Source organism: Lindgomyces ingoldianus (assembly GCF_010093535.1).
Source record: "Lindgomyces ingoldianus strain ATCC 200398 unplaced genomic scaffold BDR25scaffold_7, whole genome shotgun sequence".
NCBI classification, from domain to species: Eukaryota; Fungi; Ascomycota; class Dothideomycetes; order Pleosporales; family Lindgomycetaceae; genus Lindgomyces; species Lindgomyces ingoldianus.
Genome location: NW_022985168.1, coordinates 780,892 through 794,475, shown reverse-complemented (window position 1 = coordinate 794,475; position 13,584 = coordinate 780,892). Strand labels below are relative to the sequence as shown.

The following is a 13,584-nucleotide window of genomic DNA, read 5'->3' as shown; positions in this document are numbered from 1 at the left end:
TCCACCGCCCTTTTGCCCCCACGTATATCATTCGTACCGGTGGTATTCCCAACCCTTAGACATATTACACGTCGCTTAGGCCTCAGGAAGCTTTCCCTTCTTCTTTTGCTCCACTTTCAGCAACAGGGCGCGGTTGATGTGGGGAAGGACACCTCCGAAAGCGATGGTGGCGCGAATCAGGGTATCCAGTTCTTCGTCACCGCGAATCGCGAGTTGGAGATGACGAGGCGTGATGCGCTTAACTTTGAGATCCTTGGCAGCGTTGCCGGCAAGCTCAAGGACTTCGGCGGTGAGGTATTCCAGCACAGCCGTGAGGTAGATGGAGGCCTTCGCGCCGATGCGCGTCTTTTGACGGGTGATGGTTCGGAGGTGACGCTTTATGCGACCGCAGGGGAACTGTTGGATTGACAGGATGTTAGCGCGCGGCCGTTGTGGCGAGACCCTGGGTTGAGTACAAAGCGTGGGTGAATTATTTATGAGAAAGAAGTTCCCCGGTTGATCGCGTACCTGTAAACCAGCCTTTGCGGAGTGCGACTTAGTTGTCTTTGCATGAGAGTCGCCTTTGCCGCCAGTCTTGCCACCTGTCTTGCCTAGAGTCACAAATCAGCTTGACTTGTTCATTCGTAAAGCTACCGCAGGAGGCAGCGCGTACCCTTTCCGCCAGGCATATTTGCGAATTAATTTGGGTCGAGATTTTTAGTCTAATATGAATAAGTGTGCGCGACCGGGTTGCGAGCGATGAAGGTCGCGGGTGGTGTTGTGGTGGGTGGTGTCGTGGGGTGGCTGGGATGGATGTGAAGGAATGTTGTTGTGGTTTGCCCGTTGACTAGGCCTCGTTTCGGCGGGAGGGTAACACGTGATGCAAATCCTGGGCGAACGCTTTGTCTGTGCTTCGGAAGGTACAAACAGTGGCGCCAAACGAACCCTTTCGGGGGATATGCCGGCTTTTTATAGGAACTTTTGACGGCGGCGCTTCGAGAGGGACCAGGCAGCCGTTGGGGGTACTCACGTGCTTCCGAGCCCACAACAGGCAGTATTCGAGATCAACAGGAAGAGAGGCGTGAATGGAGAAACGCCAGACGTGCCCACAGCTAAGGGAGCACTTGTGCCAGATGACGAGATTGGGTGCCTGACTGGTGACATGTTGTCTGAAATGAAATAGACATCGGGATCTACCACAGATCCTCGTGCAGGACTTGGGAGCCAAACGGGCTCAGCAAGCAGAGAAAGTAGCAAGACAGTAGTAGAAGAAGGGCTCATAGCGCTGGAACCAGCTGTGACTTAACCTTTCCGTATTTTTGCGTTAGTGGGAGGAATATCTAATGCCTTTGTCGGGCTGTGTGCTGTGTGGGAGGTGAGGGTTCCCAGCAGCAGATACTGGGCAGATGGGCGGCTCAGACATGGCCATTTAAAATGCCGAAGAGGGATAGCATTCTGGCTCTCTCTCGACTTCTGAATACAAGTGCTAACTTTGCAAAGATAGTATAAGAGACTCTGCGGGTAACACTGGGACTGCAGGGCTCTTGAGGTGCAGTTGGGATGCATCAATTTGGACAGGCCATGGAGGCGCCTTTCTGTATCAGGACTAGCGTCTTGACTAAGGATTCCTGACCCAACTATCTTCGACAGACTGACAGACGCAAAGCTCCCTGCATCTCGACGCCGACTCCGACCCCAGAAATGCTTTTGACGCTATAGCTACGTTGCGCATTCACTCACTTATCCAGCCCCCCCCCCACTTGCGCGCCCTTTTCACTGAACCACCGCGCCTCCCCGTCAGCCCTCCTTCACCAGGGCCTGAGCGCCCCTAGAAAACAGCCGAGCTCCTCGTTCCGGCCAGCTATCTTCGCCGCTTCAACAGCGTTCAACCCCCGACCCAAATAACGCATGTTAACTGCCGCGGACCAAATACTACCGCGGACCACTGAAGCAGAGAAGCTCGTCCATGGCGTGGCAGTCGCCCTCGGCCATGAATGCGGGCGGTGCTGGCGGAGGAGGAGATGGGGGCGCTCCGACAGGGACTGAGTACACGCTACAGGGTAAGATATCGCTTCTCAATTGCGTGTCTTTGAGCACGCTGCCGGATGGTGTAGCCTAGGCTAACAGTGCTTGTAGGGGTAATGCGCTTCCTCCAGCTGGAATGGCATAATCATGAGCGCGCGAGAAACGCCTGGGACATCGAGCGCGCAGAGATGAAGGCGAAGATCGCGAAGCAGGAAGGCGAGGTTCGGAGCGCAAAGAAACTGAACGACCAGCTTAATAAGCATATTCGCATGCTAGAGCAGGCACTGATGAACGAGCGTAGCAAAAGCAAGGCTGCTGCGGCCGGAGGAGAAGGCCTGGAAGAAAAGAAGGACTCGAAGGGCAAGGCGGGCGCGCGGTCAGACCAAAAGAGTGGTACGAAGCCTATGAAGCGTGCGCGAACAATTCTAATTTACTGCCTCGAAGTGATCATCAAGCTAACTTATGTCTTATACTAGCCCAAAATAAGCACCACAATTCCTTCCTCGACGTCGACTCGGACCTTTTGGAGCGATCTGAGGCAGACCGAGACAACCAACATGAGAAAGCAAAGCTGTATCTCACAAAATGCGTAGAGGAGATTACTTACCTCCTCACTCCCCCGCCACAGCCTCCGCCTCCGCAAGGCGGAATGCAAGGTCTCAATGGCTCTCAATTCCTTGGACATGGAGACGCCCCGATCGAGGAAATGTACCTTCAGCATCGTCAAAAGCTACAATCCCATCTACCTACAGTCCCAAATACGTCCGTGCCAAATCACCAGCCTCCGAATATCCCTACAACCTCCGACATTCATAACCTTCAGCATCAGTCCCAGCCGCCTCACCAGGCCCCTTCGATGACTCGAGAACCTTCAGGCCAACAATCTTTTCAATCTCATTCTGGGATACCAACAGATTTCCTGAATCAGCAACCCCAGCATCAATCTCAGCAGAATTTCAGCTCTGTTCCGGAGGAGCAGGTTGAGAAAGTCACACATATATACGATAATCATGGTCGCCAGATTCCAAATCGAGAGGAGAGTGGCATGACTTCCAGTCAGATTACGGCACCGGAAGACCCTGAAAGCTGGAATTTCGAGGAACCGATCACGGAGGGATCCCAAGATATCCAGCCCCCGAGGAGACCAGATACGGATATATTCCCAAGCGCGAACAGCATTCCTGCGAAATCGCCTCCCCGTGGCCCTCAGTCTCATCGAAGAAAAAGCTCGGGGACTCATTCTAGGCGAAGGAGTGATGGCCATGAAGCTCGAGAAGTATTTGGCCAACATATACGGCCAACTGACCCGCCAAACTTCAAAGTTCGATTCGCTCTTCGTGGACATCTGGACGTAGTTCGCTCTGTTATCTTCACGGGAGGCGGTAGTCCTTCAGAACCGGAAATTTGTACAGCTGGTGATGATGGCATGATTAAGAGATGGATTATACCAGCAAGTTATGCGAGCCAGCACAGCATGAATAATGATTTGGACATTTCGCCCTATTGGTCGCACCGCGGCCATGAAGGTGCCGTTACTTCCCTCGCGGCATGTCCTTCATCTACGACCTTCTCCACTGGCGGCCGAGTGTCTGGTGACGGCTGGATATTCTCGGGTGGACAGGATGCGACTATACGTGTATGGGAGAGAGGCCGTGTAGATCCCAAAGCTACTCTTGACGGACATACGGATGCGGTGTGGACAGTCTGTGTTCTCCCTGCGACTTGCGCCTCAGTGTTCGGCGCAGACTGCGGCAACTACGGTGGCCCCGATCGAGTACTTCTTGCGTCGGGCTCTGCGGACGGCACCATAAAGATTTGGGCTGTAAGTGCGCCTCCACAAATAGCTTCACCTCAGGGAGGTTCACGGCGGGGTGTGGGAGGGAGTCGGCGGCATTCTGTAACATCTGGATCGAACTACCCATCGTCTCCCCAGCCAAGTGTTGCTACCTCAACTCCATTCCATTATATGCTCGTCCACACCATCGAGCGAGCCACACATCCATCGCCAACGTGTATCAGCCCGCTCTCCATGAATGGGGAGAACTTTGTTGCCTCCTTTGCCGATGCTTCTATTCTCATTTTTGACACTCGAAGCGGCGAAGAGATCATCGGCATGGCAAGTAATGAGACATACGACGGCACACCTGCCACTGGCGTAACTTCTGTAGTCGCAACCGCCGTCGGCCCCGAGGGAACAATGTCAATTGATTCTGGTAGAGGTATGTCAGATGAAGAAGGTGTTGTTCATGGTCCCACAGGCTCTAGTAGCGCTGGTGGAGTGGAAGGAGTAGTAATATCCGGCCACGAAGACCAGTTCATCAGGTTCTATGACGCAAATTCTGGTAAGGGTTCATATTCCATCATATTGCTCGTAAATTCTGAGAGGCTTACAAAACCCTACAGGACAATGCACATATAGCATGCGAGCACATCCCTCCGCCATCTCATCCCTATCCCTCAGCAAAGACGGCCGCGAGGCTGTCTCCGCCGGTCATGATGCCTCGATCCGCTTCTGGTCGTTGGAGAAGCGAATTTGCACACAAGAGATCACATCTCATCGCATCATGCGCGGGGAGGGTGTCTGTAGTGTGGTTTGGAGTCAAGATGGCAGACTGGTGGTTTCGGCTGGTGGTGATGGCGAGGTAAAGGTCTTTGCGAGATAGCCTTCACTTTGCTTGACCCCATCTGCCCATCTATCTTGAAAAGTGTAATCATCGATACTGCATACCCCATCCAGCGCGCATAGGACCAACTCTTGATTTTCTCCCTAAAGTATTTACTCTTCTTGTATGACCCCCTTTCCTGTCATTCATATCTTAGCATCGGTGGATGCATTGATTGCTGGCAGTCTGTCCTCGGACTGGATTGTTTTTGACGAATGCGAATGCGTGTATGTGGACACGCTTCCTAATGCATGGTTTTGGGGCGTCGTCAGAAGTAGGCATGCTGTCTTGCTTTTTGTCAACTTTTACTACCCAGGCCTAAATTACCTACCCTCTACTTAGCTGTACTATAAATCGAATGGAATGGAATGGTTGATGAATGGGGCGAAGAATTATCAATGTCTCGTCTAGGATCATTTGCAAGGTATCCAGCGAATGAAGTTAGATACTAACCCTGGCGCTGCTAGAATTCTTGAATCCACATTACACATACCTACCCTTATCTTTAGCTTATATCCATGGGCATATCACATGCGATTCATTATATGCCAAACCCTTATTCATCGTGCGATAGGACTTTGGTTTGTTAAGTTTTGGACCGAAGGTGAAACGACCAACTCCCCCTTTCTACTGAAAATAGATGTTGGAGATACAAGTGCCAAGTTGGAGGTGCTGAGTTCAGCGCCCAACGTACGATAATTCTACCGGTTTGTCATTCGATTAGTAGGTGAGGATAGGAAATAGAATGTACTTATCAATCGTACATGCTGCTGGTAATTCTGCGTTGAGACCTGCCAGCGCCCTCGAAATACGAGCTGGGGTGGGCGCATGATGGTTTTTCTTCCGTATATGGGTTCCGATGTCTTTACGTATGCAAGTCCAGAGGACATATTGCTGAGGGGTTTGATGATACTGCGAAAGTTGACAAATTTCCGGGGAATTGCATCTTGCATTTTCCATGGCTGACAGCGACAGTATCTGAAACGAAGAGCGCATGTTTCAGTGACCATTTGCTGCGGCTGAAAGCTTTTTTGCGTTCGTATTGCCCTCGCTGTCAATCCTCAAAAACGCAAGTATTGCCATGAAGAGACAGTGGTAAGGGTTAAACGTGAGGTTCAAATGTGGAAGCAAGTGGCGGGCTGAACTGCCGCCCAGATCCTTAGGGCTGACGTTGAGTGGTGATCACCATTCGCTCCCTGCTGTTTCGTCCATTCACTTCTCAACGTCACTGTTAACCCCCCAATTCCACCTCCGCTCGCCTCGCAGACTGCCTTACACTCTCTCCGCATACGAATTCTTCGCGCAATTCCCCTATTTTGGTCGCTACTCTAACTCAACAGTCTTCTCATTTGATAGATATCCAACATTTTGTCATCAAATCCTTTCTTCATCAATCTAGTCGCCATTCTGCATTTGTACTTGGCCTAGGAGACCTGTCTCTGCTGACGAGTACTGTGCCCAGGCTAAGTCGCTGACCTGAAACTGTGGAGGATATATCTCTTAGCCCAGGCTTTTGCATTTGATCCTTACTACTGACTAGCAAACCAGAATTGTCTACAGCTCTAAGTGACATCCTTAGTACACCGCGGCAAGCGCTGCCGGAACCCGCCTCTCCCCACCGGCATGCAAGGTCGGTCTCCTTATTTATTGGTAGCGAACCTTTGTCAGTGCTGCTCCCGGGTTAGCGTCCCTTGCCCTCCTCCGCTTTCTCAAACATCACATGGAGAATATGGCAAACAGGGAAAATGGCTCCCTCAGGCGTACGAGAAAGCCACGGGTAACTAAGGGCGGCCTCTCTGGCTCCCCGCAATCTGCAGGTCGACTTATGATGTAACCGGTGACGGTAGCACTCGTAATTTCCCTTGGGTTTTGCCATGACACTACACTGCCTCTCTCACAACAGCGGATGCGGACTCCGTTCGCCTCTTATATCTCACAACTTCAGGGTCCGCTTATACTCTCCATACCAGCAATGCCACACTGCCTTACCAATATTATGCCCACCTTATTTCCTTGACTTGCTCTTGGGTATTTTAGAGCCTCCGTTTCCTCATGATTTTCCTAACCTCTTAAGAAATTGGGCGGTGAGCGGGTATTGCTTTTTCTTCCATTTTCTTCTCAGAAACTTCTTTCCCAACTCATACAGTCGAAATGTGTATACGCGTAGTGGAGAAATACCCTGGTATGTTCTCAAAGAAACGGAGCCGTGGTGGGAACATCGATTCATGGTTCACATACTAACTCCTCGTATAGTGTGTGGGTGCGTCTACCACGTCCACGCTGTTGACGCCTGCCCTTATTTCGGTCGACATCCCGTAGTCGATAGAATCGTCTATGTCGGATCTGCTTGTCAAGACCACGCCAGATGAATACCGTCTTCAAAGACACTTAGTTGTCGCCTCGTACGATCTATTCCACTTGCCAGCGCACCGTCTATTTCAAGTACAAAGAGCGACCTGAAAACAACACGACGGGAAATGAGAGTGAACACCCGCGAGTACAAGCAGACTAGAAAGAAGACAGCCCATGTGAATAACCCAGGTGGATTTCACCAATACCGCAAATGTCGGAGCTGCACTCAGAGCGGAAAATTTGCTGACTGTTTCTAAGCAAGATGGCTACTGCCATGTCCGCACGAGTACTCCCTCGGATCGAACCGCTACAGCTCTGGAGGTTGTTGACGATTGTCTCACTAAGGAACTATCCTCTTGAGAGACTTTTAGCCACCACAACCTCCCTAAAGCCTTTTTGTGGCATCAGAAAACAGGGCGGCGCCTAGTGCGAAATTGGGCGGCTTCGGTACTCTTTCGCAAGTCTCGAACAGTTGTAAGCACGGTTGCAATTCACACCTCCGCGTCCAATATATTCCGAAACTCGCAAGTCTAATAACACACCTCGCACGCAAGAGGCCATTCCCTTGAAGCTTTGTAGAGTTCTGACCTAATGATTTGTTCTGAACTGCCTCAACATCAGAGACCTAAAGACGATATCGAAAAAAGATAAATCGGGGATCAAAGACTCTACCGAGATATAACCGCAGATATTGTTGAGACCCCGCTCTCGCGAACCTACGACGAGAAATGCACGCTGACGCTGGCTTCTGTAAACGGGGAGAGAGGAAGGAAAGTCGCTGATTATAACAACTCAAGTTCTCAAGATAGAATTCGGGAAGTTTCGTATGAGCGAGGAGACCTAACCTCATATTTTGCGATCCTGAGGTTTGATATCAGGGATGTATCTGGATATGCTCTTGGAGCCCTCCTCATCGCGCAATACCTTTATTTAGCAATAGCTTTAAACCTTGCAGGATATATGTCTAGTTAGATTATATACAACTCTAAATCTAAGGATAATAAGGTGGAAAGTTAAGTTCTAGTTCTCTTACAATGTCCAGTTCTTCGCTCCTGGTTCTCATAGCCATACTTATTATGTTCACTGCTATCTTCATTCTACTACTACTCCACCATAACATCAAACACACATCAATCACAGCACGAACACTTCGAAGAATTCTCATCTCTGGCCCTGTTCATTCCATCTCACCTAAATTTCATTTCTCATTCAATACCCTCTCTTTCTATTCATATCCTTTTTCACACGCACACTTTCGCACACTTTCACCTCAGCTCCCTCTCCCGGCCAAACTATATCTTAACGGCCGTGTCACTAGTATAAATACCCACTCATCCACCCCGGTTTACTCTCAATCTCCATCCATCTTCCACCTCGCTCTCCCTTCAGATCACTTCAACTCTTTATCATACACTTTCAGCGTAAACTACGCTTGCTCAAGAGTCCATATTTCATCCGTCATCAATTACGATGCCACCCAAAGCCCAGAAGAAAGAGGAGACTGGCGACAGTGACAAGGTACGTTTTACCACATCAGCAGGTGAAGCAGTGGATATGATGTGAGACTAAGAAGATGGTTTAGGGATTCAGATGGACTGCTGAGAATGACCGAAAGGTATGTTCACCCAAAATTCTCGCTACCTTCCAGCTTTCGTCCTGTTTCTGTTTCTGATTGCTGTGTTTATCTGACAATACTACAGCTTCTAATCCTCACGCTTGGTTACACAGGCTCCATCAGTGCCGAAGACATCGACAAATTCGTGACCGCTATGCCAGGTACGGCTATTCCTTCACCCCATCCCTGTTCCTTTCTTCCCCAGTCACCCCCGTTCCAGCATTTCGCCATTTCACACAACATGCTGACGTAGCACAGGCACAACTTTTAACGGCGTCCGCATCCGCTACAATAAACTCCGCGTCGAGCAACGCAACATGCACACCAAAGCGGGGATCTCGGTACCGGCTTGCAGTGGGATGGGAAAGGCTGCTGCTCCCGCAATTAGCGCTAGCGAGAAGAAGACAGTTGGCGAAAAGAAGCCTGCAGCGGAGAAAAAGACAGCTGCAGCTGGCAAGGGACGGAAGCGCGCTGCAAAAGATATGACTGACAGCAACGGCGAGGGTCAAAGCGACGAAGGAGTTCCCGGCAAGAAGATGAAGACCGGGAAGCCAAAAAAAGACTTAGGCGGCATCAAGGAGGAAGAAGAGGAGCAGGTCGACATCTAAGTGGGAGCTCTAAAGTCTAGCATTCCGCATCCCCGTCTCCCTGCTTGACCTCCGGTCTAATTGATGGCCTGAAAGATCCATCCGCATGTCCGGTCGTATATCAAACGGGTCCTTTTCCCTGCGGCTCGTCACTTGTGATGAGGCGGATTTGTAACGATCTAGCTGGGTGCGATGGCGGTGGCCTATCAGACCTCGATTCTCCCCCTCTCTCTCGTTCTGTTCTGTACTTTTATAAGGGACCCATCTGTCCGTTACGTGATGCAAAGACTGGATCAACTCTGCAGGAGTTCTCCAGCATTTTGGAGGATGGTGTGGCATGGAGTTGGGAGGGGTTTGGGACTTTCCTTTTCTTTGACACCTGCGTGCCTGGAAGAATTGGTATGTCCGGAGTCAATTTTCTTGTTTTGAGCCCTTGGGGGATGGAATGAATTGGGTTTACATTACATGACATGACTGGGGTTCATTCAGGATCGCAACTAAATAGTTTGCAAAAGCCTTGACTTGTTTGTTATGCCATAGTATGCTTTGCTATGCGATAGCATTCAGTCATCAATATCACATATTCACCCATGGATTCATCTTCGTCATCTGAATATTTTAGTAGGATACGACAGCTTGCTCCGCTGAGGTGAAAGCAAAATGGGCAAAGCCTGGATTCCATTCCCAGATGAGATCATGCGAAGGAAGCTATACTGATCCGTCATTGATCCACTTGCCATTCCGTCCCTTAACTCCGCGCGCCAGGCCATCCGGGTCTTGTGTTAGCGCCATGAAATGCATGCTTACACCCATGCTTGATCTCAATGAGCTGCGGGTGCTGTGCTATTATCGCAAACCATCCATCTTTAGGTCGCTCATTTGTCGCCCTTCTTCTTCCGCAGCGTTTGACCTTGTCCTTCGAAGTTTTTCGAGTTGTCATCATCTCCCTCAACATTCTTGCCCTTCACAGGGATGATATCGTAGCCAAAGAATAGCTTTCCGAGTGCTAGCCTCAGTGGCTGGGGCCCGTTTGTCCTCCGCACTGTTGGGGGAAGTGCGTTTGTGGATGTGCCAGCGACGGGCGTGGAAGCCTGGGGTGTGGGCGCCTTGCTCCCCTTCTTTGAATTCAACTTATGCCCGGATGTGAGGAAATGCGAGGATACTGCCTTCGCGCCGTCTGCAGCGCTTGTTGCAGAAGGGGCGATGGCGGCATAGTTGATGGCTTGTGCCATAGATCCGTGCGAGTGCAACATCCCTCCCTTGCCTGCCATGACACCCTTACCGCTCCGTGGTGTACTCGTTCCACTTGTCCGTTTCGGCTCTTCGTATCCGACTGGTGGCGCGAAGTCGACGGAGAGATCGGTTTCGAGAGTACATATTGCGCTGCTCGGATGCGGCGGCTTGGTCTCTAGAACAGCGATGCTGTATACATTATCGTTGTATGCGAAGGTAAAAACGTCGCCGGTAGTAAGACACGAGAAGTTCCTGAAAGCATTCTCCAGCACAGCCTTGGGGTCTGATATCTCGAGGAAGGAGGGGTCTTGCGGCTGCAGCTTGATGAAGGTTCCAAGGGGGATGTCGGTCGATTTGACTTGCAGGAGATCGCCGGGTTCGACCTGTAGTGTCTGCATGAGCTGGATGACAAAGTTAGCATGTGGTTTTGCGGATCATCGTGTAGAATTGCCTACCCAGTACGGAAGATAGATTTTGCCTTCCTCAGCAATGAATTCTAGCACACCCGCATGCGTCTTCTTCCCATCCCTAGCTCCGTTGATGAGCTCGAACAGCATGGGATAGGTGATGTGCAGCCTCGTCAGTTTGTCGAGGGCGCTAGGTGGCAGGAACACCTTGCCGCCATGGTTCGCCTCCACACGATCTGGTCCCGGTAGCATAGCGATAGGGTAGCAGCGGAAGTACTCGTCGAAGCGGCGGGCCCCGCCTCCGCGGCGTAACATGCTTTGCTGGTACATCGACATGGGGTCGTCTTCGTCGTAGTAGTTGGGGTTGAACTAGATGGGTGGTGAATTTGAGCTCGGAGGTAGTGGGGGAGTTGATAGTCGTACTTACCATGTTGGCGGGGTAGGCTATGAAGAATTCGGGAGGGCGAAGGTACGCAGCTTTAGATTAGGAAGGAGAAACGGCTGGTGAATGTATGGGGTGTGAGGTGGCAGGTCTTTTGAAGTGGTCAATGTGACAGTTATTACAGAGCTGCACAGGCAACAGATGATGCCAATGAACGAGAATAGGGTGGAGGATACCCGGTGGGACCTCAGCTGGCTTTTGGCGAATAAAAGGCACAGGTGGCCACTTTCAGTCTTCTTATTCCTGCTAAAAAGGTTACAAACACGGTCGGTAATCCGCTCTAGGCTGATGTCTAGGTAGAGCTTCAGGGTGCACGAAGGCACGTGAATTGCGTGCCAAGCCAAACGTCGGTGTCGGAACGGAACGTCGCCGCCGCTTGGTCTAAGCTCCCCCAACCTGTGCGCCTGCTGTGCATATCTCGATGCAAGCTTTCACGGGTTGTGAAGCCCATTGCTAGACTAGAAAGCCTAAACTACTCGCTTATTCCAGACTTGCTTTCCTTTAGAATACTCTATCAGACTCAAATATCGTCCCAAATTTATCACCTATCATGGACGAGCCTCCCTCGAAGAAGCCGCGCTTTGACCCCCGAAACCCCTCCACTTTGGTCGCCGAAGTCGAATCCGACGATGAGAATCTAGAGGCTGGCGACGTTGGAAAGAGCCGTGGGGTCAAGCGTGGTGCTGTCAAAGTCGATGGCTACGATTCCGATTCCTCAACCGAGAACTTCAATACCCGCGCTGAAGCGAAGGCCGCAGCTACCTTACAAGACGATGACGAAGATGATGACATGTTTGCGGGTTCCGACAAGGACGAGAGGAAACCCAGTCGCAAAGACAAGAAGAAGCCTGTGCGATTCCTAGAGACTCACGAAATTGAAGGTCAGGAGGAAACTAGCAAATCCGGTGGCCATGTCGCCGCTGATCTCGCTGCCGGGGTCGATTCACACACGAACGATGTCGAGACAAGTAGCGAAAGTGGCGATGATGAAGAGAGAGCCAGACTGGATAGCGATGTTGACGAAGAGATTGGCGCTGGTGGAAAGAAGAAGCATGCGCCAAAGCTCGATGCGTTCAACATGAGGAAGGAGCAAGAGGAGGGTCGTTTCGACGAGAGCGGTAACTATGTGAGGAGGGCTCGCGATCCAGAGGCTGACCAGGATAATTGGTTGGATGGCATCTCCAAGAAAGACGTGAAAAAGGCTAGGGAGGCTCATGAAAAGCGCGAAGCCGAGCAGAAAGAGCAGCGACGCGCCATTGATGCCATTGTAACCAGCGACGTTCTCACCACCCTGATTCCTCTCCTCGAGAGAGCGGAGACTCCCATGGAGGCTTTGTCCCGATATAATAAAGTACGCCCACAGCAGCCAAAGAAGCGACATAAATGGGATAAGAACAAGAAATCAGGGACCATGGACGTGGATGAGGACCCAGACAAGCAAGCTGCAGCCGAAAGGGCTACCAAAGCTATCAACGACATTACCGAGTCCGTGAGTGCTCTAGAGAAGAAAGGCATGGATGACGTCTACGACATCCCGCGGGAGATGCTCGTGCGTGAGTACAGGAATGACACAGGCGAAGACTGGAAGGAGCCTGTGCAGAAAGCAGAGGATCCTGACACGCAGTGGGAGCTTCGCTATGACGCGTCTCCTGACGTCGTCCACAGTCCCTTTCCTACTTCTTATATGATCGCATGGAAGGAGCAAGGCCATTTCGATAATGGCGCTGAATTTCGTCGAGTGGGCGAGACCGAGTGGACTCGGATTCCCAATTTCACGGAATGAGGCAGCCGTTGCGGCTGCATTGCTGAGATACAGCTACGATATCTATACCTACATGTTCTACATTTACCTCCCGAAATGTACCAGGATCTGTGTCCGAGACTCTAGCTTACGGCGCCGGGGAAAGGTTTTCTCAGACACTCTGCAACATACCCAACGTATTGCATCATGCGCGGTTGGTTCACTCCTGCAACTCTCTCGGCTACCGATCACATGATCGAAGTAAGATGCAGGCCCCAGCGATCCTGGGGAACCTTTCTTACACTTCCAGCCAGTCGGGAGGCAGAATATCGGCATTGCGGGTCTGTGATGGTGGACAGCGGTTGCAACGACGGTGTGTGGTGAGGTATTCACGAATGAACTTAGTTGCTGGCAGCCTAACTGCCGTGTAACCCATCTTCTCACGCGCTGTGACCACTTTCGTGCGCAAGTGCAGATTTGACAAGAAGTGTAATAACGTCGTGGTGGGCTTGCAGCAGTGCTCGTGAATGTCAAATTGGT

The 13,584-nt window shown here is 51.1% G+C and overlaps 5 protein-coding genes across 5 annotated transcripts; 3 read left to right on the top strand and 2 right to left on the bottom strand.

Moving 5' to 3' along the window:
• Window positions 1-75: 75 nt before the first annotated feature.
• Window positions 76-591, bottom strand: BDR25DRAFT_215920 (histone H2A.Z; the record flags this gene model as incomplete). Its single annotated transcript, XM_033684856.1, has 2 exons — window positions 76-396; window positions 508-591. Coding segments are annotated over 2 exons (405 nt in total), but the record flags the coding sequence as incomplete, so codon positions are not given.
• Window positions 592-1,665: 1,074 nt separating this feature from the next.
• Window positions 1,666-5,044, top strand: BDR25DRAFT_281017 (striatin Pro11). Its single transcript, XM_033687859.1, has 4 exons — window positions 1,666-2,039; window positions 2,116-2,415; window positions 2,481-4,346; window positions 4,408-5,044. Exons 1-4 carry the CDS (start codon window positions 1,946-1,948, stop codon window positions 4,665-4,667), a joined length of 2,520 nt encoding a protein of 839 aa, XP_033551052.1. The 5' UTR covers window positions 1,666-1,945; the 3' UTR covers window positions 4,668-5,044.
• Window positions 5,045-8,256: 3,212 nt separating this feature from the next.
• BDR25DRAFT_385675 (uncharacterized protein) lies at window positions 8,257-9,242 on the top strand (the record flags this gene model as incomplete). The annotated part of the gene is made up of 4 exons (XM_033697952.1): window positions 8,257-8,537; window positions 8,602-8,634; window positions 8,720-8,795; window positions 8,893-9,242. The coding sequence occupies exons 1-4, from the start codon at window positions 8,490-8,492 to the stop codon at window positions 9,240-9,242; spliced, it is 507 nt and encodes a 168-aa protein (XP_033551051.1). The 5' UTR covers window positions 8,257-8,489.
• A 513-nt stretch (window positions 9,243-9,755) lies between these two features.
• Window positions 9,756-11,583, bottom strand: BDR25DRAFT_281014 (UFD1-domain-containing protein). Its single transcript, XM_033687858.1, has 3 exons — window positions 11,289-11,583; window positions 10,910-11,230; window positions 9,756-10,855 (listed from the first exon to the last, which is right to left on the bottom strand). The coding sequence occupies exons 1-3, from the start codon at window positions 11,289-11,291 to the stop codon at window positions 10,097-10,099; spliced, it is 1,083 nt and encodes a 360-aa protein (XP_033551050.1). The 5' UTR covers window positions 11,292-11,583; the 3' UTR covers window positions 9,756-10,096.
• Window positions 11,584-11,724: 141 nt separating this feature from the next.
• On the top strand, window positions 11,725-13,437 carry BDR25DRAFT_301649 (uncharacterized protein). Its single transcript, XM_033689628.1, has one exon. The coding sequence runs from the start codon at window positions 11,854-11,856 to the stop codon at window positions 13,084-13,086; it is 1,233 nt and encodes a 410-aa protein (XP_033551049.1). The 5' UTR covers window positions 11,725-11,853; the 3' UTR covers window positions 13,087-13,437.
• Window positions 13,438-13,584: the final 147 nt, after the last annotated feature.

Excerpts from the sequence above, each read along its gene's own strand:
- BDR25DRAFT_301649 (XM_033689628.1), top strand. The coding sequence starts at position 11,854 with ATGGACGAGCCTCCCTCGAAGAAGCCGCGCTTTGACCCCCGAAACCCC.
- BDR25DRAFT_281017 (XM_033687859.1), top strand. The coding sequence starts at position 1,946 with ATGGCGTGGCAGTCGCCCTCGGCCATGAATGCGGGCGGTGCTGGCGGA. Across the intron at positions 2,040-2,115 it reads GACTGAGTACACGCTACAGG|GGGTAATGCGCTTCCTCCAG; the intron begins GTAAGATATCGC and ends CAGTGCTTGTAG. Across the intron at positions 2,416-2,480 it reads TGGTACGAAGCCTATGAAGC|CCCAAAATAAGCACCACAAT; the intron begins GTGCGCGAACAA and ends GTCTTATACTAG.
- BDR25DRAFT_281014 (XM_033687858.1), bottom strand. Across the intron at positions 10,856-10,909 it reads AAATCTATCTTCCGTACTGG|CTCATGCAGACACTACAGGT; the intron begins GTAGGCAATTCT and ends TTTGTCATCCAG.